Raw genomic sequence first — 25241 nt, forward strand, 5'->3', positions numbered from 1 at the left:
ATATATATATATATATATATATATATATATATAGGTATATATATACACATGACGAATCTTGTGCACAAAAATTCATTTGGAATGTACATTAATTTATGCTCATGTATAACATGAAATGATATTTTATGTAGTCTTTGTATTGTGTGTTATTATTTTTTAATGTACCGCAGACACATCTACGTATACAGAAGCTGTGACTATAATAGATAAGGGAGACTGGGCAAAATGGGCCCGATGCGTTAAAAATTATTCTTAGGCCAAAAGAAAGCAAATTGTTTTCGTGAAATTTTTTGAAAATTTTGCTGTCCTTAAGGGGCCCATTTTTCCCAGCCCTCTCCTACCTACAAGCTTATATTTACACTACCTACAAGTAATTATATTGAACTTACGATTCAATTTTCCTGACACGCCAACGTCCATGATAAAGCTGGCTTCTTTCCGTAGAATTTAGTTACTCAATGACAATAGGTATACATATAATTTCGTCAAACATCCGTTATACAATCCGCCACGTATATACCACACTGCAAAAAATGGTGGTGTTGAAATCGACTAAATTGGACCGATGTGGACTACTATAGAGAAATTTTTGTAGTAAATTTTGTAATTCTATATCATATAGTGTCAGATTGACATCGGATGGTGTCAGATTGACAATGAATTGTCGTCTATAGAAGTCCAAGCCGTATTTTGCTTACGGTGCCTGCAGTTGAATCTAATTCAAAATAGAGCGGAAATCTGCAAGGGTGGCACTCTGCGTCTAGTCTAACGCTCGTTAACGTCCCAATACCATTGGCATTCCATTATCGGATCACTAACAATCGGGCACAAGTATAACAGTTTTGGCCGTGCACACTGAATTCGAGCGGTAAATTTTTGTTTTTTTTTAGCTTAATTTTAATCCTACCTTCTATAGGCAGACGTATACGAATTCGCGGGACAGGGTAAGGTATACTGATTTCTCGGTGATATCCATGTGCTATACATATGTATATAGTATATGACAAGACGAGTCGGCTCGCCTCGGTCTTCTTTTTATTGTATCGGTGGGATGAGTCTTCACCGTCGTAACCACCGTCATTGAGATTAAATGCTTTCGATTTGGCTTTTTTAATAATACAACTTTGGAGATTCAAAACTTCTGTTACAACATACGGTTATGGCTTATCTCACTGTCCGGACGGTGCTAATTTGTGCATCAGATGAAGATTTCTCGAATTCAAACAGCCCTCCGGATATATCCACGAGTACATTGAGAGAATAAATTCCTTGATTTCAGCAAATCTATTTATTTAAAAACAGTTTTCTTGAATCAAATTCGTATGTACTTGATTGAATTGGATTGTTATTTACTTAAATAAATATTCATTCCGAAGGAAAAAAATAATTTTACGCAGTGATATGTTTTTTATTTGAACAATGATTTCCGAATTCTTAGACATTGTGTATTAGCTTGCAGTAACTGAATTTTTCCAATATCTAATTTACTCTTGTGCAAACTGATGCATTTGGGAAACGCTTACTTGAATAAAGATTAGAATATCCGGTAATCAAGTAAAATCTATCTTGATTCGAAAACGTATAATGAGCGTGCCTGTATGTGTTGGAGAGAGATGAATATTCAGACAGTAAATTGAAATAACCGGTAGTTGAGGAATAAATATTTGTTTCAAAAAATAGATTATATTATTAGAAACAGTTGATTTTAAAAATATTCACTGGAATCAGGTGAAAGAGATTTTCAATGTCGTGCAATCTAGCCCAATGAAAACAGTTGCTTCAACCAGAACTTCGCTTCTTATTATAAAGCTCCATATTTCGCGTAAGTGGACTATCGGTTTATTGGAATTAGAAAAAGATTTTCATGTAAATTGCTTATTCGACGAGAGAACAGTTTTACCAATCCAAGTAAACGCATTAATGTTGATAAGTATTTACAAGTAAATATTTATTTTTATACTCAGTAGTGCCATTGCGATTGTGACGAGTAAATTTTTACTTGATGCAATAAAATAATATAACTATGATAGTTCGACAAATTGCATACTGAAAGTGACGCTTCAGCCGTTCATATGACGGGATTAGGGCTGTTTCTCGATTCATATGACAGAGTTCCACGATTGAGAGCAACAAAACTCCATCTCAGAATTTAGTTCAACGAAACGTCATCTCAAATTTTGGTTCAACGAAACTCCATCTCGGTATGTTATCCAATAACAACGTATATCCAAAGTGATCTCCGGAAACATACGACGTTTTTTAACGAACTTCTGAGATTAAGGTCTGTTCAACCAAAATCTGAGATAAGGTTTTGTTGAACCAAATTCTGAAATGGGGTTTTGTTGCTCTCAGCCGTCGAGTTGTGCTTTATTCGATGAGGTCTTGCGCAGTTGACCGTTGTGACTGTTTATAGTGGTGTTCGATTATCCAAAGTTTTTTAAATTCATACTGTTTGAACTCTACGAAATGTTCATTAGAATTAAGTAAAAATATTTCGTTGACCTAATCAAATATCTTATCAAATTAAAAAATCTGTTTCATCTAACAAGTAAATATGTTAATAGCAGCATTTAACGAATTTTACCTGATACAAGTAAGATTTTCTCGATTGGAGCAATTTTTTTATTCTCAGTGAATCACTGTAAATACGTCTACATCCATATACATATATACATATATATAGAAGCGAGGGGTGGAGGGCGGAAAAAAGGGCGGCCTTCCTGGATTCCTCACAGGGCGGCGGCAGGAAGGCATCTTTGTAATGCCTTGTAATAATCGTTGCAAGTATTTGTTAATGAATTTTAAGAATCGTATCTACTAACAAATCGATACACCATATAATTGTGTATATGAAGGCACAGAAGTTCGTTGTATTTTAATTATAGCACTTGAATAATCAAAATGGCATGATCTAAATTTATTTTATATGCCAGCATCTGCGTAACATTGCCATGTGTGTGTGTACATAGCATATAATTGTTAAGCGGAAAAATGTTTTCTATAACCGTCAAATTGTTCTATATGGGTGATTTTTGTAAGACCATGCCACTGTTATTGTTGTAATCCATCGTTAAGGTATAATTAAAAACCTATATCACGTACAAGACGGTTCTTGTAAATATCATGAAAATCATCAACGCACCAGAATAGCGTCGGGGTTTTCTCTGCTGCACACCTTTCGAGCACTCCCACTTTTTTTAATTATGTTTAAAACAGAGAATCTTAAAATAATAGTTATAATGAATAAAATATACGTTGTAAAGCGTTCTCGGAAGAAAAATCCAAAATTAAATTGGCAGGAGGCAGCTTAGTGCCAAGGTATCATGCATATAGATTCCAAAGTGGAATAATCCAGACTCCAACAGAAACGATTAATACTAAATGTTGTGGCTAAATTTGCCACGTGTCTCACAGGGAGAATTAAGAGAACGTGTGATCGACGATATATGTATGCATAGGTATATTTTGTCGAATCAATTTGTAATAAACGAAACCACAGTTTCAATTGAGGATTGCCACAACAGTCTCTCCTTACATCAGATGGGCACGCTTGTAAATCGAAGTGCATATTATATTTGTTATCGCGAAAAACGTCACTTTGCAAGAAAATAGTCAGTTATGTAATAAATGCGTAAGCTACGCTTCTACACACGGGTAACGATCTAAAGCACAAGCGGCCGCGGCGAAGTAAGTAAGTGAATTCGATCATAACGAGTGCGTAAAATGTACCCACGTGTTGCACACGATATTTTTTTGAACGTAATATGCACTGTTATTAGTGCGTAAAATCGAGTTTCACGCAAACGTAACTCATAAGAAATTGAAAATATCGCAATAGAAGCAATCAGAATGACGGAAGGTAAGTAGCTAAAATTAGGAATTCACAGTGATGAAACGAAAACCTAAGCACTTTACTCGCTGAGCAACCCTGGTTTCAATTGGCTAATCGTGAAAGTAGCCTCGGGGTGATATCAACCTACCGTATAGCGTGATTTTCGCTGGTCCTACCTCATATGCTTTGAAAAGGCGGTAATATGAGCGAGTGAGGGTCCAAGGGTAGCGAGACTTCTACGCCGGCTAGCCAACTCCACTCGTGGGAGGGCATTGGACTGGTGACGGAATTATTACCCTGTGTGGAGGGTTTCTGAAGGTGGCCTTTGTTCCGAAATCATCATCAGTGTGCAACCCATTGACATATAGTATGGACTGCGCGATCCCGACATAAAGGCTCTCAAAAAGTGTCCGCTAGAGTTAGACAAAGAGGCAACGAGGTGGAGGCACTGAACTACATACTAACTAGAGTTCAGTGGGTGGAGGTCAATTGCTTGCTCTTTCTAAGAATTTTATTAGCTGCGTCGATTGTTGCGTAGAGCGCGCCAGGGACGTAATAGATACAAAAAAAAATACTGCCAATTTCAGTGGTGAATCACAAAATTATTAATCGAGGATCCTGCCTCTATCAATATCGTCACTCGATTGCACGTACAATGACACTGATACATTTTATATTTATCTAACGCTTGCTTGTGATCGAAATTACTTATTTGGGTCCTTAGAAGTTTGTTAATTTAATTAACGTTCACTTTTGTGTAGTAAATATTCTACCGGCGCGGCCTAAGCGTAGTCCATACTATACGTCAATGGTGCAACCTCTCAAGTCGTTCTGTAACCCCTGAGTGTATGTAGTCTACAGGGTTCCTCTAATCGTCCTCCACAATTTCCATCCGATAATGTGTACCTGGTGTCTACTGTGAAATTTTTCTGGTGCCATTTCTATTTCTACTCTATCTATTGCCTATTTCTAACGATAAACTAAACCATAGAGTTACAAAAAAGCCAGCCTTGTAGAATATTTCCTGCCCCTTCAGCGGAGGAAGTGGGCTAAGTATTGGTCGGTAATTTGTATAATTCGTAATGTTTGCCCGTGGTAAGTGAAAATGTTGCTGTGATTCGGGTGGCAATAGTAGATTCGATGTCTCTTTGTAACACATTCAAATGAAAAGGGCAGACATCTTTGTCGGTATGTCACTCAGCCGCAACGGCACTACAGTTCTCATACCTATTTACTGTAATCGTTTAAGTCGGTAAATTACCATTAAATTTTTTTAACAGAATCCCAGGAATGCTGTATCTTCCTAATGGAAAATAGTTACTAAATAATTCATATCGGGGGTATAAAGGGGTTTTATACCAATCTAACCAACATTAGACTCTTGTCGCTTCCAATTGATTAGCTAATTTGTTAGTACAGTAATGTCTTAGAGCAACTACGACTGGAGGTAGCTACTCATGATGTCAACTTTGCGAGAACTGCAGTCGTAGTAATGACAGCACGAGATATATCGTGTGTGCATGAGGAAAGTGCGCACCTTATGCGCGTGCGTCAATTCGTTCGAATTTTCAGATTCTTTCAGAAAATATCCCTAGGAGCCTCCAGCTAACGGTATAACCACGGTCTTACATACAGGTCTGGGGACTCTAGTGGTGGGGGAAGTACGCTTACGCTGCAGTTTTTGTTTTTCAGCGCTGCCGTTAATTGGCACTAATGGTAAAGTAATGTTCGCAAACATAGCCTCAAATTTCTCAAACTTTGCAAATGATGTGGTCCAAATGTACGTAAAAATAGCATAAATCGTTATTTTTAAGAATAACGTGTGCCATTATCACTTCGTCATCGTGCCGTTATCAGTTCTAAGCGCCCGCGCTGTGCCCGCGTGGCGCTGTAAGCGCGCAGCGTTCAGCTGGTTGGGTGGGGGAAAAGCGAGCACGAGTAGTGAGCAACCAAGTTCGGAGCGAGGATCCCGGCAAACGGGTGCGTCGTCATGAGAGAATCGGTACGGTTTCCGCCGCATATGTCACAGTAGGGAAACCGCGAAAGGTGACCGTGGAACCAGAAAGGTCAGAATAAGCTCGGGCATCCCATGACAGTGACACTCCGAAGGCGAATCGATCCAAAATCACCCTGAAAAGTTCCAAAACATCCAGAAGACAAATCCAGCTACCGCGGTAAAGAAATGTCCTTCAAAGCACCTAGTCGAAACTCCATTACCACTACCATTAGTGCCAACTAGCTGTAGCGCTGAAAAACAAAAACTGCAGCTTAAGTTACTTCCCCCACCACGCAAATTTCGATGAGTCCCCAGACCTGTATGTAAGGTCGTGGGTATAACGGTGGGCTCCTAGGGACATTTTCTGACAGTCGTGATTGGTATTGCGTCGGCTGCTCAAACAGGCGGTGACTGTCAACCAATAAAATTCCAACGACTTGTCGCACGCGCATAAGGTGCGCACTTTCCTCGTAGGCTCACGGTATGCCCAGGAATACCCTGGAAACTCCGTCTCTCTCACACTGCATTTGATTGGCTGAGAGGGATCATCATCGTATCAGCCATCCAGGTTGTAGAGCGAGAGAGACAAGTTATACCGGCGACCAGCGGAGGGACAGCTACTGCTTTAGGATAGAATCCTTCATTCGACATTCTATTGCAAAGTATTCGATTCCCACGTGAATCGAGCAGAGCTGCGTTCTACAAGATTACTCGAGCTAACTCAGCTATCATCGTGTTTCTGTCAAACGCATAAGATCAAAACAGAGAACCAATGTTACTCCAGTAACTCGAATAAGGTTTCAGAACGCAGCTCTGGCTGATGAAGAAACCAAAGGTTAGTAGAACTTTCAAGTTCTCCCCCACGATTGTTGGCAACACAAATTTTTCACAGCGTACCCACGAGACAGATAAGCTAACAAATTTCTATTGTTTGTTATTATTATTATGATCAATGCTAACAGTCATACTAGTTAATTTGTTTTTCAATATGTATTTTTGTTGCTGTGATAATAGAATGTCATAAGTTCTCAACTAAGAAAGTCAAGTGGAAACTTGTGTCACCCATTCAACTATACACATACTGGAATGAGTGCGGTGGGTGTGAGGCTGGGAAAAGAGAGATAGTTGTGGAGTCAACGGTTGTGGCTGAGGCTATCCGCTCTTGTCGCTCGCATATAGGTATACACACTAATCTGCAAACATTATAAATTAAGCATAAATTAGGACGCTTCCAACGTATCGGTCTTCTGCTCTGATGGTTAATGTTTTTGTGCAAATAGTCGCTACGTATTAGCTAGACAAACGCGAATCGCCTCAACCAAAACTATCTCTCTCTTGCCCACTTCTCTTGCCGCTGGTCGCTATACGAATTAATCGTTATACTCCGAATCCTAATGTTATTTTCCTTCATCCGGCAGCAAAGCAATTATGTGAAGTCACACGAGTATGGAGACAATTTTTTTTATTCGTGTAAGCATTTTATGTACGACTGCCGAATAATATATAGAAATAGGATGATTGAAACTGATTCTTCGCTGATCAGCAGCTTCCATAGCTCCAGGAGAAGTTCTGATCTGGGGAAAAACCCCGCAGTCGATTTTCCGGTTTGGTTTTTTGGGCTTTACAGCCAAACTGCGGACCACCAAACGATTGGTATAGTCGAAATTAAAAAAAGCTCAACTTGCTCGGCCAACTTTACGTAGGTAGGCATTTGCAGTACTTTAAAGATGGCCATTGGCAACTCCGAGTAAAAACGGAACGTGGTTGGCAGACGACTGCGTAACGTCACGGTTGGCAGTGCTGTAAGTATATTTGGGAACGCACCCAGTATATGCGCCCGAAAAACACTTTCGAAGAGAGTTCTTTCTTATTCCCGCCATTTTATTTCTATTTCTCCGCACAAGTTCGCACAACGCGGTACGACATATAATATTCATTATATCACTATTCATCGGCAACTATGAGTGTTAAACATTGCGAATTGCCGTATTATGTAGAATATTCTAAAAGCGGGCGTGCCAAATGTAAGGCGTGCAAAAGTGACATTACGCAAGGAAGTTTGAGAATCGCCGCAATGGTACAAGTGAGTTATCCAATTGAAAACGATCTCAATCTACTAAATATTCCTACTTCGTAAACATCCAATGATCATTCGACAATAATTATAAATTCAACATGGCACGAAATTGTTCTTTTCCTCAAGTCAGGTCGACTGCTCACGTGTAAACAAAGGGGTTAAGAAACAGCGATCCCAGATTCATTATATTGTGTACACACTCTGCGTGATGCACACACTTTCCCCAGCACATAATTACACGGTCCTTTAATGAATATCGGCCACCTAACCCTTTGCTGAGAGAGAGCTACTCATGCAGGGCTCAGATAAAATCTGCTGTTCTATTTGCACTCGCCACCAGTATTTATTAAATGACCCTATATTCCTATAGTCTTAAAACTAGTAAAATACCACTTTATATTCTATTATGAGCCTTTCTTTTCTTGGATGATACTTTCAAAGCATTGATTGAATTGTAAAAGATATTTACCATATTGTTTCAATTTTTTCTATAAGTGTTGGATAAATTAATTTCCAGAGTCCGTTCCATGATGGGAAAATACCTCATTGGTATCACTCTAATTGTTTTTTTCTGAAGCAACGCCCCAAAACAACAGGTGATATTGCTAATTTTGATGGAATTCGATGGGAGGATCAAGAAGTTGTTGCAAAGGAGCTTGGTTTGTGTAATTTGTTGTTCTAATTAATTGTAATTCAAACAAGTTTTGTTTAACAATGTTTTTGTTTGTTTGACAATGAACCAAGATAGGCTGAAGAATTATACTACCAAATTCATGTCGATATTTTTTCAGAAAATGTTTCAAATACGGCACCTACTAGAGGAAAGAAGCGATCTGATGCTCCATTATCTGGAGCTTTGAAAGACTTTAAAGTTGAGTATGCCAAATCTAACCGAGCCATGTGTCGTGGCTGTGAAGAAACCATTATCAAAAATGAGGTCAGAATATCAAAAAAGGATTATGAGAGTGAAAATGCCAGAGCCTACGGTGGTCAAGATAGATGGTACCATGTCCAATGCTTTTCAAAGCTCAGAAAAGAGTTGCAATTCTTCGAAACTGGTAAAAAGCTTCCTGGTTTTGAAGGACTGAATAAGGAAGACCAAGAAACCCTGAAAAAAAGTTTAACGAAGATTAAAGAAGATGCTCCACCGACAAAGAAACTTAAGTCTGAGCCTTCTGATCCTGAGGAAGAAGAAGAGCTGAAGTTACAAAATCAGATAATTTTCAGCCTTAGAGACAAGTTATCTGCACTTCCTAAACGTGCTCTTATCTCTTTGTTAGAAACTAACGAACAAAAACTTCCCGAAGGAATCTCCAACGTAAGTATCATTGACCGTGACACAATATTTGCACTTTTAGGCTTCATTAATAATTAAGGATAATTTGTTTATGAAAGGTAATAAATTAAAAAAGTGGAACGAGATTCGCAAATTTGTTGAAAAGTGTCTTTCCAAGTGCATATCTGTATAATACGTATACAGAGTAATCCAAGACTATCGTCCCACAGGCCACTGATGTATTCCTTGTGAAAATCTGCGACTGAAACGTTTTTTATTTCTCAGAGGAAGATTATCATTTGCGAGTAACAGTCATTTGAAATTTTCCAATCCAGTAGTATCTGATGACTCAGTGAAGTGAGAATAGGGCTGTCTATACATCATTTGACCATCATGTGCTCAGCAACTGTCATGCAGCGTCAAATGCCACCAAATCGGCCAATTTCAAGCGACTGTAATTCGCAAATGAAAAATTTCCTAGCAAAAGTAAAAAACGTTACAGTCACAACTTTTTATAAGGTACACATTGGTATCCTATGGGGTGATAGTTCTGGGTCACCCTGTATATAATAGAGTTTATAAAATTAACATTGCCGACAGCTTATTGATCAATAGATGTCTGTGTTGAATAAATTTGTAAAACCTGTTGAAATATGATTGTGACATGTTCTATTTCTTTTGTGTTACAGATGTTAGATGCAATCTCGGATGCAATGACTTTTGGAGTTTTAAACCCATGCCCAAAATGCCAAGGGCAATTGGTTTACAAATCTGGGCTTGGTTATATGTGCACTGGTGATATAACAGAGTGGACAAAATGTGAATATGTGACACAAGATCCAAAACGATCAAAATTCGTAGTACCTGCTGTCCTTAAAGAGGAGCATCCTTTTCTGTGAGTACTTTCATACACTACCCCCCCCCCCCCCCCCCCCCCCCACCCGTCCCCGCGCTCGGCCATCTGACTCGCTCACCCTGAATACATACCTACATCATGGGTGTTCATCGGAATTATATATTAAATCCTCCACGTTTGTGTTACTCACAGTCATCATTTTCTGGTTAATACTAAATCTGTCAAAGTACTGGGCGAATTATGTCAAATATGGAACAATTAAATATCGATTCCTCTAAATTTGACTTTGGCCGTGATTTTGAAGTGAAAATATCTAAAGAGTAAGCATGAAAGCTTAATTCCTTATTTATTATGTCATAATTTCAGCAAAGCATACAAATCTAAGGTGAAGAGAAAGCTGATTCGTATCACAGCACCTACCACATCATCTTCTGTTAAAAAAGAAGACGAAGTAGACAGTGGTCCAAAAATTCAAGGGAAACCAAAACCGTTGAAAAATATGGAGTTTCTTCTAGTAGGCAAAACACAGAGAGACAAAGAAGAGCTGAAGAAAGAGATATTGCTCTTGGGGGGCAAACTTGTTACAAAAATTCACAAAAATTTGGCTGCCTGCATTTCTAATCCGACGGAAGTTGAAAAAATGAACAAACGAATGCAAGAAATTAAGGAGGCTGACATACAAGTGGTTTCAGAAGACTTTATTGACGAAGCCAAAGAATTTGATAAACCAGCCATTATGCTTATTAATAAAAAAAACATATGCACATGGGGCGGAGATCCAAGTTTACGAATTGCAACAGTAGTGGAAAAATCAAAGTCCAGGGGTAAAAGTCAGTTTGAAAAGTCTGTGTCTGGAAAGATCAAGATGCGCGTGAAAGGTGGAGGAGCAGTTGATCCCGATAGCGGGCTAGAAGATAAGGCTCATATTTACCAAAGTGGTCAGGATAAGTATACAGTAACCCTCGGAATAACTGACATACAATCAAAGAAAAACAGTTACTACAAGTTACAAGTTCTGAAAGATGATAATCTGAAAAAATACTGGTTATTTCGGAGCTGGGGAAGAATCGGCACATCTATTGGAGGCACAAAGTTGGAAAACCTTGGACTGCAAGAGTGTATAGAGCAATTTGAATTTTTATATGAGGAAAAGTCGGGTAACAAATGGAGTCGTCGTGACAACTTTGTTAAAGTTCCGTCTAAGATGTACCCAATTGATGTAGACTACGGGGAGGATGATGAAACAAAGAATAAATTCATGGAATCAGAGATAAAGAGTAACCTGAAAAGACCGCTACAAGATTTGATTAAACTTATTTTCGACGTTGACACAATGAGAAAAGTAATGTTGGAATTCGAAATAGATTTGGCTAAAATGCCACTGGGTAAATTGTCAAAAAAACAAATCGATAAGGCTTACAAAGTGCTAAGCGAACTGCAAGAATTCATAAGAACCGGCGGGGTCGACCGTTGTAAATTTGTGGATGCCTCGAATAGGTTTTACACGCTCATACCACATGATTTCGGAGTATCAGATCCGATAATTTTGGAAAACGAGGAGCAAATCAAATCCAAGTCGGAGATGTTGGATTCTTTACTGGAGCTAGAAATTGCCTACAACTTATTAAATGCGAAAACAGATGAATCTAAGAATCCTATCGACGCCCATTATGAACAATTGAATACAGAGATTGACATCCTTGATGTAGAAACAAATGAATTCAAATTAATTGAACGTTACGTAAAGAATACTCACGCATCAACTCATTCTCATTACGAGCTGGAGATAGATCAAGTATTTGTGGTAAAACGCAAAGGCGAGGACAAGCGTTATAAGCCATTTAAGAAGCTACCAAATAGAAAGCTCCTATGGCATGGATCCAGAACTACAAATTACGCCGGTATACTGTCCCAGGGTTTGAGAATTGCCCCACCCGAAGCACCTGTCTCCGGTTACATGTTTGGTAAAGGCATATACTTTGCTGATATGGTATCAAAATCTGCGAACTATTGCTGCACTAACAGACAAAATCCGACTGGATTGTTGCTGCTGTGCGAGGTAGCTCTGGGCAATACCTATGAGCGGCACGCAGCGGATTACATTGAAAAATTGCCAAAAGGTAAACATTCTACACTGGGTTTGGGTCAGACGCGTCCAGACCCAGATGATGTCCACGTTACAAGCGATGGAGTTCATGTGCCATACGGAAAGCCAGTACCAGCTAAGCTTTCAAAGTCAACCTGTCTCTTGTACAACGAATATATTGTATATGATGTGGCCCAAGTTCAAGTACAATATTTGGTCAGAACTCATTTCCAGTATAAATTATAAGCCGAAATACCACACAAGCCATTTGAAGAGGCCAGACTTCCAAATAAGGCCTACCGATTTAATAATTAAATAAGCGTAATAATAAGTTGTATTTCTTATTTCTATTCGTTTTTATTTTCTATACTTTGAGCACAGGTATAAACCCAGGACATCAGTCCAACCCTGATGCAATTGTTTTTCTCACTAATTGCGCAGCTGAGTATGAGTCAAGTCTAGACCCAAGCTACAACCTGAAGATTGGGATATAACAAATTACATTTCAAATACATCTAAGTATACATTGAAGTGCTATTGTCATGGGACACTCCACCTTGAAAAATATTACCAGGTTTTTCGTTTGTAATAATAAATAACTGAAGGGAGTCCATTGACGAAATTCAAAACGTGAGCGATATCAATTAGAGTACAGTAAACTAGCACTTCAGATCAAAGCAGTGATATCAAAATTCATATTTCCTTCATCCTATTAGTTTTGGCACATAGTTTGTACTTGGTATATGAAATGGTTTCTGCATCTCATAGAATCTCATGTATCTATTCTCATTTGAAAATAGTGATGATTATCCAAATAACCTTCAGATAATATTTTTTGTACATTAATCATTAGCTATATTTCCAACAAGCCGATTTTTACTTTCAACAATAAATCTTGTTAGCATAGATATGAAAGACGTATTGTATGTTACAATTGTTGGCACTATTATTTTCCACTTTATAATTACATCCTTATTCCTTGAAATTTCACATGTCCAGATATATGACGCAAAATTAATGAATTTTAATTTTCAAGCGTATCGGATATACGCAAACGAAATAAAAATTCATGCAATGACAATTTGGTACACACAGAAAAATTAATCAACATACCTGACACCGATAACTTGATACAGACACTTCCTTTAAAACATCTGACATCCTAATTTACGGTTTTTATGTTTCCTAAATATAATACAAAATACTAAAATATTACGAGGAATAAATAAAAAGCACGTGCTGTGTAAAATTTTTAGATTCGATATATATTGGTACAGTAGTAGTACAATTATTGATTAATATTCAAAATGAAAATCAAAGTAAGATTGATCGAACGTATTGATACGAATATATCCATCTTCTCCGCCTGTAGAATAACTTCGTCCATTAGGATGAAAGGCTAAAGAATTGATAGGACCAAAATGACCTTTGAGTCGAGCAAATTCTTCCTCAAATACCAAATGGAAAAACCGTGAGTCAAATTTTCCATGACGAGCCGATGTCGTGGTCACGTCCATAGCATCCTGGCCACCACCCAGTACCACCTAAAAACGAATATAGATACGATTAGCACATGTGCATTTTATATGTCTATGCTGACAAATTCAAATAAGAATTAGTTTGGTTGGTCACTTTTTTTTAAGTTTGCATATTGATACTCTGCAGGAAGTTTGCTTTTTCTGCATATTTACCAAATACGAATTTTCAAAACTTGATCAAGTTATTTGTAATGAATGTTTAATGAGTAATTTATAAGAAAAAAAATGAACCATGAATTCTGAATAGCAATATTACGTCAACGAGCTTCGTTTCAGTTTGTAATCAAAGAGTTGCACCTTGAGTAGAAAAATATCCAAGTTGCACTGCATGAAATTTTCAATCGTTTAGTTTTAATTAAAATTTCAGTTCATTCTCAAAATTGCTGAGAAGTCAAACGACAAATCAGGATTAGATTCGATTGAATGACACTTCAAATTTAAATTTTACACCCCAGTGAAGTCGATGCCGAACCCCCTGGTTTAAATGGGTCAGAAATAAGGTTGGCTGTGGCAACTTCCAGCCAATCACAGTGGTGCATCCAACAGATACCGCATGTGTTATTCAATAGGCGTAAGGTAGGCACTAGAGCTGCCAACCTTATATCAAGTCGTCCCCTAAAATTAGCAGACGAAACGGGAGAGCTCCGTCCTTCTCTCAAACGTCAGAATGGTAAAATCTTCCCTTTTCAGGTATCATAAAAAATGTTCCACCATGTGCAATATCCATGAAAATACAAAAATTCTTCTGCAACTGCTCAAGTTATTGTATAAAATCGCAAACTCACATGATCCAAAATTGGCGATATGGTTGCAGAATTGACCGGTCTCTCAGTTTTATAAGTTTTCAAGCAGACCAGAGATTCGCTATCAAACAATTTGGCCGTATGATCCTTACATGCAGTCACAAACATTGTCCCATCCTTATTGGTTTGCATATCGTTGATCTGACTTTTGTGACTTCTCACAGAGTTAAGTTTTTTTCCAGTCTATATATGCAAATTGAGTAAATTGAGGAATTGTAATTTAATTCAAGATTGATAATTGTGTCATGTAAACATAACTCACCCTCATGTCCCACAGATTAATCTCACCATCTTCATGTCCTGTGACGATGGTTTCATCAAGAGCACCCCAAAAAATAGCAGAGATCCGGGGGCCATTGATAGGTATTCGTCGTATAGCATTCTCTTGTGATAATGTGGAATCTACGTCTCGCGCATCGATAATGAACATTTCACATTGGTGTCCTAAAGCTTTATCAGTCGAATAGACAGCAAGATTCCCAGAATAGCTAAAGCTACATGTCCTCACCGAACTATTTGTTGCCAATTGACCAACAACTTTTCCTGAATCAAAAAAAATTTAGAAAATCATTATTTCGTGAAATTCAACATATCTCCAAATAGCATAAGTTTATATGTTTTAGTTAATTAATCCAATTTGCTCGACTTCATGTTGCTGGAATTAGCACTGAAAACCCAAATTAGATTGAGAAATTTCAAAACTTTTCCATTCATGATGCAAATCATTACATTAATTCAACAGATTATTAAAGATATTTGATAACATTCTATTGATTTGTTCTTGTTGGTTGCAGTTATCACCTACTAGGTTCAGTAACATCTCAAATTTTCAGGTATTTAGTTCACTAACAGATGGAGACTGGCAAAATTACCACAGTTCCTCTAGGATAATATCAAAACATTTTCAATGGTCAGAATACTGCGGATCTAGCAACGACCAGTTTCATGTCACTTTCATCATATGGGTATAGTACGAGTCCCTTAGAATAAGAACAATGACAGGTAACTAACCAGTCTGACAATCCCATACACATAAAGTATTATCTCCGCTTCCAGACAAGAATCTAGTAGTATCCCAATTGACGTCAATGCACCATACGGAACCGTTATGACCATTGAACGTTCCAAGGCGTTCTCCATTGAGGGAGTACCAGACATTAGGCTTCTTGTCCTTACTTGCAGAGAACAAGAGGTCACCCTCCCTGTTGTACTTGATCTTAGTAATGGCACGTTCATGCCCATGTAGCATGAGAGGTTTCTAAAACACAGTGCATTTGCAAACTGTAGAATCCAAAGCTTCGAAAAGATACAGTCAATATGACCACTTCAGATATTACAAACACATCATTCCACAAGAAGCCTCCTCTAGCGTTGACCGAATATACATGCGTATTCGAATCGACACCTGCAGCGTCAACTTGAGGTTAGGCACGGTAAGGTAAGTTTTCACACGTGTCTATGTGTGTGCATGCGTAGGAGAGGTTCAGGCATGATAATAGAACAGATTTATTTTATGAACAGAAGCTTACCATTTTATCAAAACTATTATCGCATCAGCGCTCCACAATTGCCACAAAATCGAATTGTACACCTGCTAAATGTCTCACAACGTCCTGGCCGAGCGACAGAAAGAGATGAGAGCCACAACCCGTCAATGAAATAACCTAGCATTGACTACATATTGTGGAAGATAGCCGACCTCACGGGGTATATCGAAACTCTTTCGGTATAGAAGTCTTCCGCAATTACTGTCGTATACTTTAGAGCATGTGGTACACTGCTCTGCACAACCACTTCACGCCGCACTACCAGTACCCCTACCACTAAGTCGATTGTGAATGATACTTTACCCCAAAGCTTTACCCAACGATGTATGCTATGGATGCGTGAACCCATACATTGTAAGTGCCTTAGATAAGTTTCCGCTAAAACAAAGAGGGAACGAGGTTAGCATTTTGGAATAACTATATAGGCGCTGTCTAGTAACTTTCCGGTAGTCGCAAGATTCCTGCACTAAGGCTAGGCTTGATTAGTTGCTGATCACGGATCTGTCATGTTCTTGGGTCTGCAATCATACAATGGTATTGTCAGCGTTCCAAGTATATATTGCTCCGTGGTTCCCAAGATCTTGGTGACGCGCCATGTTTGCAAGGTTATGTTTCAATAAATTTCACAAATATCTGTTACGGTAGAAAAATTTGTCGCTCGATTTTGTCATCCGTGATTGTTTCATGGAGTTCACAATAGCTGTATAATATTATCGCTTTCTCACAGAAATGTTGTGACAGTTAATTAAGTGTGGAACTAGACATTGAAGTACAATTTTTATCGGAACATCAGTTCTTATTATCCTTCAATGAAGATACTTAACTAATAGAAACCAAACGCTCACGAAACTGGGCAAAGCTATTAAAAAACAACTGGCAAAATTAATCCAGCAATCCACGTCCCGTTGTATGCAGTGGTTATTTACTACTATTGTGATAGACATCTCTCTGGAACTGTAATGGCACAACAGGTCAACAGGTGCGGTAAAGATATGGGTACTCAAATTGATGTACCGTACTTGGAAGAGAAAGGAAATGATTATTTATTTTACTACACATCAATTGATGATGCCACTAAGGCATGGCTGCATACTCTGCATTGTACCTGGGGATTATGTACGTGATATTTTCACCTTTAGCACATTGGTATTCACATAAAATCAGAATTATAAATGACATTAATCATTATCTTTGTGTGTTAAGGGAAAAAAAGTGACGGTGTTACCAAAATGCTCAATGATTATTTCAGCACGGCACCAAATCCATATCTGAGCGTCCTACGCATTTTGGTAAATGTCTCGGACTACAAGTACATCAAGTCAAAGATGTCTCTCAGCTTTACAGGTTATCATTATTTAAATGCATAAAGTAATTCACAGAATTTTATACACTTATCTATATATATTGTGTAATATTTACATACTCTGGCCCAAGTATAATTGGTCTTTTGGAGACATGGAGCAAATAAGAATTTGTGACTCCGGTGTTCATGCAACACTATGGGACAGTGTTTTACCAGTCATACTCCTACTGAGGGTTGTTTATGGTCAGTTAGGCACGCATTAGTGTAAACTGCTTGAAGGGAATGGGAGCAATGACTGTATCAGGGTAACTCAGGTGTCGCTTGCAGTATGGTCAGCATACCTCGGGCATATTCTGTAATCTGCTGTGGGTGATCTACCCTGCTGACTAGAGGGTAGTTTTTAGTCACCACGCTGCTGGCTGGTGAATCACCATAACTTTCACCAGAGACACTCGTTCTGATAAAAGAAAGCAACACTACAGGGAATTTTTACTATATCCATGTAAACACTAACGAGGTTCTATTGTGTATCCTCAATTTGGATTTCTTTATTTCAATTATCTTGCTCTGCCATTAGTTGCAGAGGATTTTTCAAAATGGATTTCATTGAGAAAGGATGTTTACAAGAACTTTTTGCAAGCTGATATAAAGTCTGCCGCTTTCGACTTGCTGACCAAGCAAAAGAACCTGCAGCTGACCAAAATTGTGTTCGACACATACGAGCTTTCAGAACATAAAGAGTTCTTCTTACCTGCAATACAGGTATAACACATAAAGTATCTGTTTATAAAATTGTTTATATTTATATCACAGCTAAACCTCGTCTTCCCCAGTGTAATAATTTGCCCGAATAAGGGCAAGTTGGGCTTATTTGTTACTTATTTGCACAAGGCGAATGCGCATGTGTGAGCTAGGTGTATTATTCCAATTGATCAGTATTTCGTTATATCAAGAGCTTAAACGTAGAATTCCTGCATGGCTCCTGAATAGTGTACAGAAGAAGTCTACTATATTACATACATATATTCATTATTCAAAGATGTTACGGTGCCACCACTAAAATATAATAATACTGGATTTTTTTCTTTTTCTACTAGGGCAATGTGCGCGCAATAAAAGTATCATAAAATTGTTGCAAAATGATACTCGTCGTCATATGATATAGACACAGTTTTGCTGAATTACTTCTTGAATTTTTGGGTAGTAAAATAATCTGTGTTATTCTCATCAAAATAGTGAAATTTTTTTTCATGAAATGATGTACAGTACCTTGTGTGTGAATAATTCATATGATATAAAGTAACATTTTGCGGCGACTGTACGATGCTATCATCGCCCACACGTCACCTTAGTAGAAAAGAACCAAGATACGACTTGTGAGGGTCTCTCACAGCATGTGCTTCCCTATTGACCGTATGTTCCAGTATTATTATATTTCAGTGGGTATCACCAAGAAAGCAAATACATGGTAAATACCGTATTTGGCCAAAAAAATATCTTTAATTAATCATACTCCTCGATTTCTTGGTTACAGAATATGGTATTGGAAAAGAAGTACAAGGATGCTGCTCAATACGCGTGTATTTTACATTTGCAATTATATTTTCTGAACGCTGAGGTATTGCTGCTGCCACTAATTTTACAGAATAAATTGACTTTGGTTGATGATCTTTTAGTGGATTGTATGGAAGCTCAAAAGGCTCTAATAACATACTTGGATAATCTCTTGGCCTCAGGCAAAAATATAGAAGCTTCATTAGAAGCTTTTGTAGAGTAAGTTTTTTATCTTCAATCGTTGTATTCTTCTTAGGCTTACATGAAACCAGTAAATTTCAATGTTAATCATTTCATTATTATTTCAGTCGCAATGAAATACCGGAGGTAAAAATATCGGCAATGCAACTGCGCCCGATGAATAAGTTGGTCGGACGCTTAGCAAAGCAGTACAACCTACCACCAGAATGTTGTCCCAATTTGAATCAGAGACGAGGCGAAGGGGCACTGAAATTTCTGATATACAAACGTTACGTCGACTGTACTCTTAGTAAGTTGTATAAGGCTAGAAAATTCTATTATTAGCAAATGCAAAGCGGTGATTATGCTTTTCAAACTATCAACCACATTACACAACTAATTGTCAATCACTTTAGGCGGAGAAAGCTGGAATGAAATGGCTCGTGAAACGGTCGGAACAAACTCTCGACTGCAGTTTGAGTTGGTCAAATCCTTAGCGCAAGCAAATGACACCAAAGAAGCTCTGCGGTGGGCAAAGTATTATAAAATGCCTAAAGCTCAGTGGCCATGGGCTCTAGTGGACTGTGAAGCGGTAGAGCTCGAAGGTAGATTGTGATTTCAATTGATCCATTATCATTGTTAATAGCAGGTTGTGTGAGAAATACACCAGTTGTCTGATAAATCTTTTGGAGATTGCGTTCTGAATTAATTGATAATATTCGTATTTTGTCATCAAAGATTTGAATACTAACCCTGAAGTTGCTGCGGAAGAAAACTGGGATGTAGAAGAAGATCCGATACAATATCATACTCTACGTCTACCCAGAGGAAGCATCAAAATAGTGAATGACACACAAACATTCGAGGAGTTTCTAACCAAAGGCTTAAAAGAAGTGACAATTGTTGGAATAGATTCGGAATGGAAGCCTAGTTTTGGTAACTAAACCCATTGGAACTAAGATTCTACGATATGTATCTAGATGCGATATGCAGGAGTTGATCACAATTGTGGATTCTTCCACCTTTTTTCACAACTGCACGTTATAAAGTACAAATTTGATATTTGCCAATTTATCGTATCACCTTCTTGAAAATAATTTTGAATGGAGCTTACTTGGACTTGAGGAATAATATTTCGCCGGTTTCTAGGTACAAAGCAGAGTGATTTAGCTCTGATACAAATAGCCACCAAGACCGCTGTATATATACTTGATGTTCTCAGTATGGGAAAAGAGCTGGCAGATTTATGGGCCAAGATTGGAATAATGTTGTTCGACAATAAAAACATTTTAAAGCTTGGTAAGGTTCAGAAATTCATATAAATCTTTCTACAGTTCTCAGAGTTCAAGGTGAAACGTCATGGATCCTTGATTTGCAAATTGGACATTTATTCAACAGCAGTAAATTTGTAAACATAGAATTCTACCAGAAGAAGTATACAAGCCGAGGTGGATTCTGATCGATTCAAGGCCACCGGTGTCATCTGTTACCATCTATTTAACCTGCTTAGCAGACAACACGGATAGCCTCACATCGGTCAAAATCTAACTCGTCTTTGTCCCCAACCTTTGTGGACCATTAACATCGTATTTGTGCAATCAGAATTATAACTTTCATCTGAATCAGCTCTAATTTGCACTGACGTTTACTCACATAACTCACTGAAACTAGTTCGGATAGATAATGATATTATAATTGATTTCTAACTAGTAAATCTTCAGAAATATAACAGTATGTAGGTATACCTATTCTCAAACTCGTAACGAATAACAAAACGTACAACACATACCACTACCATAAAGTTACCACTAAGATCGATATTGTAGGAGATGGATTTTGTCAATAGTTCTAATGTCTATCTAAAGAAAATATATCCCTTCATTTAAGTATGTTTATTAGTCAAAAAAGTGCAGCTAAAGTAGTAGAATAAAGATGCATGTAATTTTCCTTCTTATTTTTAACTTTATAGGCTGTTAAAAATTAATTTTTTGTTTGGAAACAACATTTATGTTTCTGAAATAGTCTTAAATGTCAAGAAAGAAAATATCTAAGTTCAGTACATATAAATACAAAGTTGTAAACTTCAAAAACATTACATGTCCACTGTAATGGATATGAGTACGTGTGATATAGATTCATGAAAATTCTGCAAAAAAATCAGACGTCTTAGTTGAAGGATATATATTGAAAGAAATTTTTTCCGCCACTAGATTTAATTCAGTTTTGAAAGGGTTAAGTAAAAAACATACATGATCAAAATCTGACTTGAACAAATTTGCGATTTGTTTTGATTTGTATGTCTCTGACCAGATTTATAGGTATAAACCACAGTGACTCCCCATGCTTATATTTATTTGTGTTTCTGAGTATAAATTTTCTATCTCAGGATTCGGCCTAGCGCATGACATTGCTATGATTAGGGAAAGTCTTCCAGCATTGGCAAATATTAAAGCCACTGGCCAGGGATACATGGACCTACTGCATCTTTGGAGAAAACTGACAAAAGAGCGTTACTTTCAGTTTCCCTACAAGGGCGATGCAGCTTTTACAAACGAAAGCTTAAGCAAATTAGTGGAGCTCTGCATGGGTTACAGACTAAATAAATCGGATCAATTTTCCAACTGGGAACGAAGACCGTTACGAGAGAGCCAACTTACTTATGCTGGCGAGTAAATTAGATCTATTACATGTGTACTATTGCAGTGACAACATCTTTGTGACCATACCGTTTATAATATTATTTTTGTAATATTAGCCTTCACAGTGGTTCATCTATTGCCCCAAAACTACTGTATTTTTTGTTTCTCGCTTTGCTCTGTAATCATTAGAAAGCTTAAACTTTCCCCTTAATGCACCCTGAAGCACACCGCTGCCTCCTAAAACCCTATCCAATTTTATCAATCATTTTATCATTTATCAATTAGTTTTCTAGAATAAACAAGGAAGCCAGCAAAGTAAATAAATGCTAGAAAGCAGGCTTAACTGTACTTGTAAGATTACAGGTATGTAAACTTCACTGTATAATTTCAGCTTTGGACGCATATTGTTTGTTGGAAATATTCGAAGTTCTCAGAATTCAGTCTGTGCGTCTAGATGTTGCGTTCAACGAACTTTGCGCAGAGTCCCAACATATTCCATCCAAACTTCCGAAAAAAAACCTTAGAAAACAATCTCCAAAGGTAAAATTCACTGATGAAATGGAATATCATTTTTTAACATTAATAAATATAAAAAAGAAGCAAATGCATTTTCATTGACGAAATATGAAATTTTCGATTAGGCTGGTTCAGGGACTTTGAGCATGCCACTCCATACAGCAGAGAGCAGTATTCAGAAATTTGATCAGAATAACACAGAAAAGATCAAAAAGGAACCATGGACAGATATGCAAGCAGCACATGAATGGCGCGTTGTTTGTGACTCTATGCTCGGTGGTTTGGCAAGGCAGTTACGTATGTGCGGATGTGATTGCATTTATGTTGAGTTTGACCGAAGAGGAGACCAGTCGGCTAAAATAGCCATGCAACAAAACCGAGTATTCCTAACGCGAGGTAGCGCATACAACAGGGTGAGTACAATATTTGTGTGTGATACACATCAGTTTCTTAGCTAAACATGTTCGTTTACACATATACATTAGGGTGTGTCAGAAAAAAATAGTTTTCAATTTGCTAACATGGCACTCACTAAAAAGTTTATCTAAGTTGGAAGATATCGAATTACTAAGTTGAAAATCTGTAAATGTAAAAAAATGTAAAAAAAAAAGCGAAAAATCAAATGAGGCCAATCTTCCATATAACGTAGAAAGCTCATCTTTTCCCATAATTTTTTTTTTCAATCCAAACCAAATTTTTAGCGGGTGCCATTTTGGAAAATAGCAAATTATTTTTTCTCAGCAACACCCTGATATACATGTACACCAGGTTGATCCTTTTTAATCAGTCTGTCAATGCAGTTCATTTGATACGAACAACACAAAGTTTGACAGCTGTAGTCTGCGTTACGTTATGTTATTATTCTATGAAAATTTTCAGTTTGCTCCCTATGTCGGACAAGGTTACTGCTACAGAGTATTGGCAGATAAACCAGAAGATCAACTGAAAGAAGTTTTGAATAACTTCAGAGTCTTGGTTATGCAAAAGGACATTTTTAGCAGATGCCAGATTTGCAACTATGATGAATTCGTACAAGTCTCGAGAAATACTATTTTTGAGTTAGAAAAAAGGTAAACCCGCATTGTAGTATCTGAAGAAATTTTTCACGCCTGTTTGCTCAACTGCTGTTACACAGTACATTCATCTGTAATTGATGTATGTGCATACACATAGAGACGAACGGTGTCTCGCGGATCGGCATCACAAAGTATAATTACGAAAACCTTTGGATCATGTTTGCGAAGCAATTATTGCGAAATTTTGTGTTACAGTTTCAAAAGAATTAGGCATCGAAATGGACATCAATTTCACCAAGGTACATTCACGGATATCGATAATGTAACCACTGCTTCTACTGCCGCGGATAATGATACAGATTTAATATCAAATCAGGATTCCAAGTTAATTGCTGAAAAACGGGGAACGGTTTACAATTGCAACCGTACATGGCGTCTCACTACAGAGACACTAGATATTGCCAACTGTGCTACCAGGCATAGGGTTACAGTACAATTGGATAAAGTACCAGCAAACGTGTTGAAAAACGTTGAACAGTTTTATATTTGCGAATGCTGCGGGAAGGTATATTGGGACGGATCACACATGGAGCGAGCTCTGAATGGTATTTTGAGAGATATAATTGTGTGGCAATGAATATAGCTATACTAATATGCAACACAACAGTATACATATACGATTGCTGATAGAAATATGACAATATTTAAGTGTAAAGGCCCGAAAATTTTCGACCTTTGAAAAGTTCAAGTACCAGTGAGCAGGCACGTTCGACACACCACTAATGTAGCGTGTGATACAGGAAATATTTAGTGAAAGTGGCTATTTAAGCCACTCGAGGTGGATCTGTGTCCTGTGCCACCACTGCGATTGGCCACTCTCGCCAAACATGTATGCATAAAGACGTTTCATTTATTCTTCGTATTGTCGGATCAGTAATTCCACAACCACAGAATCAGGACCAGTATAAAATATCACGTTGTGAATATGTGTGAAATTGAATGTCATCAATGTGGGAGGTCTGATGATATTCAATAAGTTCATTTCGCATACATGCGGGAAGTAATTTTCCGGCAATTGCGTGAGACATCCAGATCTGTTTTTGTGATATACTGTGATGTTTTTTGGTAATACAGTCGATTCTCTAAATAGGGATGGTGATGGGGGTGTAGAGGAAGATATTTCTAAGTATTAGCATATCCCCACCAGCGAGCTCCACGTGCATTTGTAGCACTTTGAACTGACAATGAGACTTTCGTAATAGGGCTACCAAAAATCCATAACAGCTACGCTATTTTCTTCCAACATTTCACTTTCACTGCTGACTCTATTGCGTGGGTATCTGGCAAAATTGCGGCTACACTTTGTTCAACTAGAGTAGTGGGAGAAGCGACTCTATTGAGAGTTGACTGTATCAAGATTTAGTAATCACACTTGCGCTAGTGGCAAAAATTCAATCTGGCCAATCAGCATGATATATTGTGTTCCTAGATTATTCAATAAGTATTGTGTTATCAGTAAATAAACTTATGCACCAACATTTTTTAATTATTCGCAACATTTATGAAACTCAAGTTGACAAATCATGTAAAGCTTATAAAAAGTTTATCTGAACACTCACTCAGATGCAGTTTACACTATTGTCCTGTGCCTGTGTTTACAATAAATTGCAGTATTGTTGTCTACTGCTTGAAAATCTCACGCTCTTTAAAAAAAATGTAATATGCCGTCTGGATAATTTTTTGCAAGAAATTCACAATTTTTCTTATGTTTTTGCTTAATTGATTTATTTATTTATTTTTTTTCATTTTATAGCTGATCACGCCAAACAGATCTTTTCTGGCATAAAGTTTGTCTCAAACAAATAAATACACATATTTCAAATTATTTATCAATTTATCATTAAACTAAATCCAATTCGGTTCAGGCAATCATGTATTGTCTGATGCACCGGTTCTATTTGAAGCTGAAATCAGTTAGGCAGACATATGAGAAAATTTTTTATCAACAAATTGATTCATTTG

General features: G+C 37.6%; 3 protein-coding genes across 4 annotated transcripts; 2 read left to right on the top strand and 1 right to left on the bottom strand.

The window, feature by feature from the left end:
- Positions 1 to 7698: 7698 nt before the first annotated feature.
- Positions 7699 to 12758, top strand: LOC124416774 (poly [ADP-ribose] polymerase). The gene is made up of 5 exons (XM_046898101.1): positions 7699 to 7911; positions 8423 to 8564; positions 8697 to 9223; positions 9871 to 10076; positions 10404 to 12758. Exons 1-5 carry the CDS (start codon positions 7789 to 7791, stop codon positions 12367 to 12369), a joined length of 2964 nt encoding a protein of 987 aa, XP_046754057.1. The 5' UTR covers positions 7699 to 7788; the 3' UTR covers positions 12370 to 12758.
- Positions 12759 to 13367: 609 nt separating this feature from the next.
- Positions 13368 to 16155, bottom strand: LOC124416775 (eukaryotic translation initiation factor 3 subunit I). Its single transcript, XM_046898103.1, has 5 exons — positions 15994 to 16155; positions 15476 to 15722; positions 14727 to 15007; positions 14447 to 14647; positions 13368 to 13667 (listed from the first exon to the last, which is right to left on the bottom strand). The coding sequence occupies exons 1-5, from the start codon at positions 15994 to 15996 to the stop codon at positions 13419 to 13421; spliced, it is 981 nt and encodes a 326-aa protein (XP_046754059.1). The 5' UTR covers positions 15997 to 16155; the 3' UTR covers positions 13368 to 13418.
- Positions 16156 to 16598: 443 nt separating this feature from the next.
- LOC124404108 (exonuclease mut-7 homolog) lies at positions 16599 to 24345 on the top strand. 2 transcript variants are annotated; one of them, XM_046877982.1, is made up of 13 exons: positions 16599 to 17127; positions 17215 to 17355; positions 17892 to 18076; positions 18849 to 19087; positions 19177 to 19358; positions 19465 to 19653; positions 19787 to 19984; positions 20198 to 20347; positions 21435 to 21713; positions 22079 to 22227; positions 22329 to 22616; positions 23083 to 23273; positions 23475 to 24345. In XM_046877982.1, exons 1-13 carry the CDS (start codon positions 16971 to 16973, stop codon positions 23854 to 23856), a joined length of 2730 nt encoding a protein of 909 aa, XP_046733938.1. In that variant the 5' UTR covers positions 16599 to 16970; the 3' UTR covers positions 23857 to 24345. The 2 variants fall into 2 exon arrangements, with proteins under 2 accessions (XP_046733938.1, XP_046733939.1); XM_046877983.1 differs by lacking the exons at positions 16599 to 17127; positions 17215 to 17355; positions 17892 to 18076 and adding an exon at positions 18579 to 18727 and having other exon boundaries at positions 18843 to 19087.
- The last annotated feature ends 896 nt before the right edge of the window (positions 24346 to 25241 follow it).

The sequence above is a fragment of the Diprion similis genome, chromosome 3 (genome assembly GCF_021155765.1).
Source record: "Diprion similis isolate iyDipSimi1 chromosome 3, iyDipSimi1.1, whole genome shotgun sequence".
Taxonomy (NCBI): Eukaryota; Metazoa; Arthropoda; class Insecta; order Hymenoptera; family Diprionidae; genus Diprion; species Diprion similis.

Excerpts from the sequence above, each read along its gene's own strand:
- LOC124416774 (XM_046898101.1), top strand. The coding sequence starts at position 7,789 with ATGAGTGTTAAACATTGCGAATTGCCGTATTATGTAGAATATTCTAAA. Across the intron at positions 8,565-8,696 it reads AGTTGTTGCAAAGGAGCTTG|AAAATGTTTCAAATACGGCA; the intron begins GTTTGTGTAATT and ends ATATTTTTTCAG. Across the intron at positions 9,224-9,870 it reads TTCCCGAAGGAATCTCCAAC|ATGTTAGATGCAATCTCGGA; the intron begins GTAAGTATCATT and ends TTTGTGTTACAG.
- LOC124416775 (XM_046898103.1), bottom strand. Across the intron at positions 14,648-14,726 it reads TTAATCTGTGGGACATGAGG|ACTGGAAAAAAACTTAACTC; the intron begins GTGAGTTATGTT and ends TTGCATATATAG. Across the intron at positions 13,668-14,446 it reads TATCGCCAATTTTGGATCAT|GTGGTACTGGGTGGTGGCCA; the intron begins GTGAGTTTGCGA and ends ATTCGTTTTTAG.
- LOC124404108 (XM_046877982.1), top strand. The coding sequence starts at position 16,971 with ATGGCACAACAGGTCAACAGGTGCGGTAAAGATATGGGTACTCAAATT. Across the intron at positions 18,077-18,848 it reads TCTTCTTACCTGCAATACAG|AATATGGTATTGGAAAAGAA; the intron begins GTATAACACATA and ends TCTTGGTTACAG. Across the intron at positions 19,359-19,464 it reads TTACGTCGACTGTACTCTTA|GCGGAGAAAGCTGGAATGAA; the intron begins GTAAGTTGTATA and ends CAATCACTTTAG.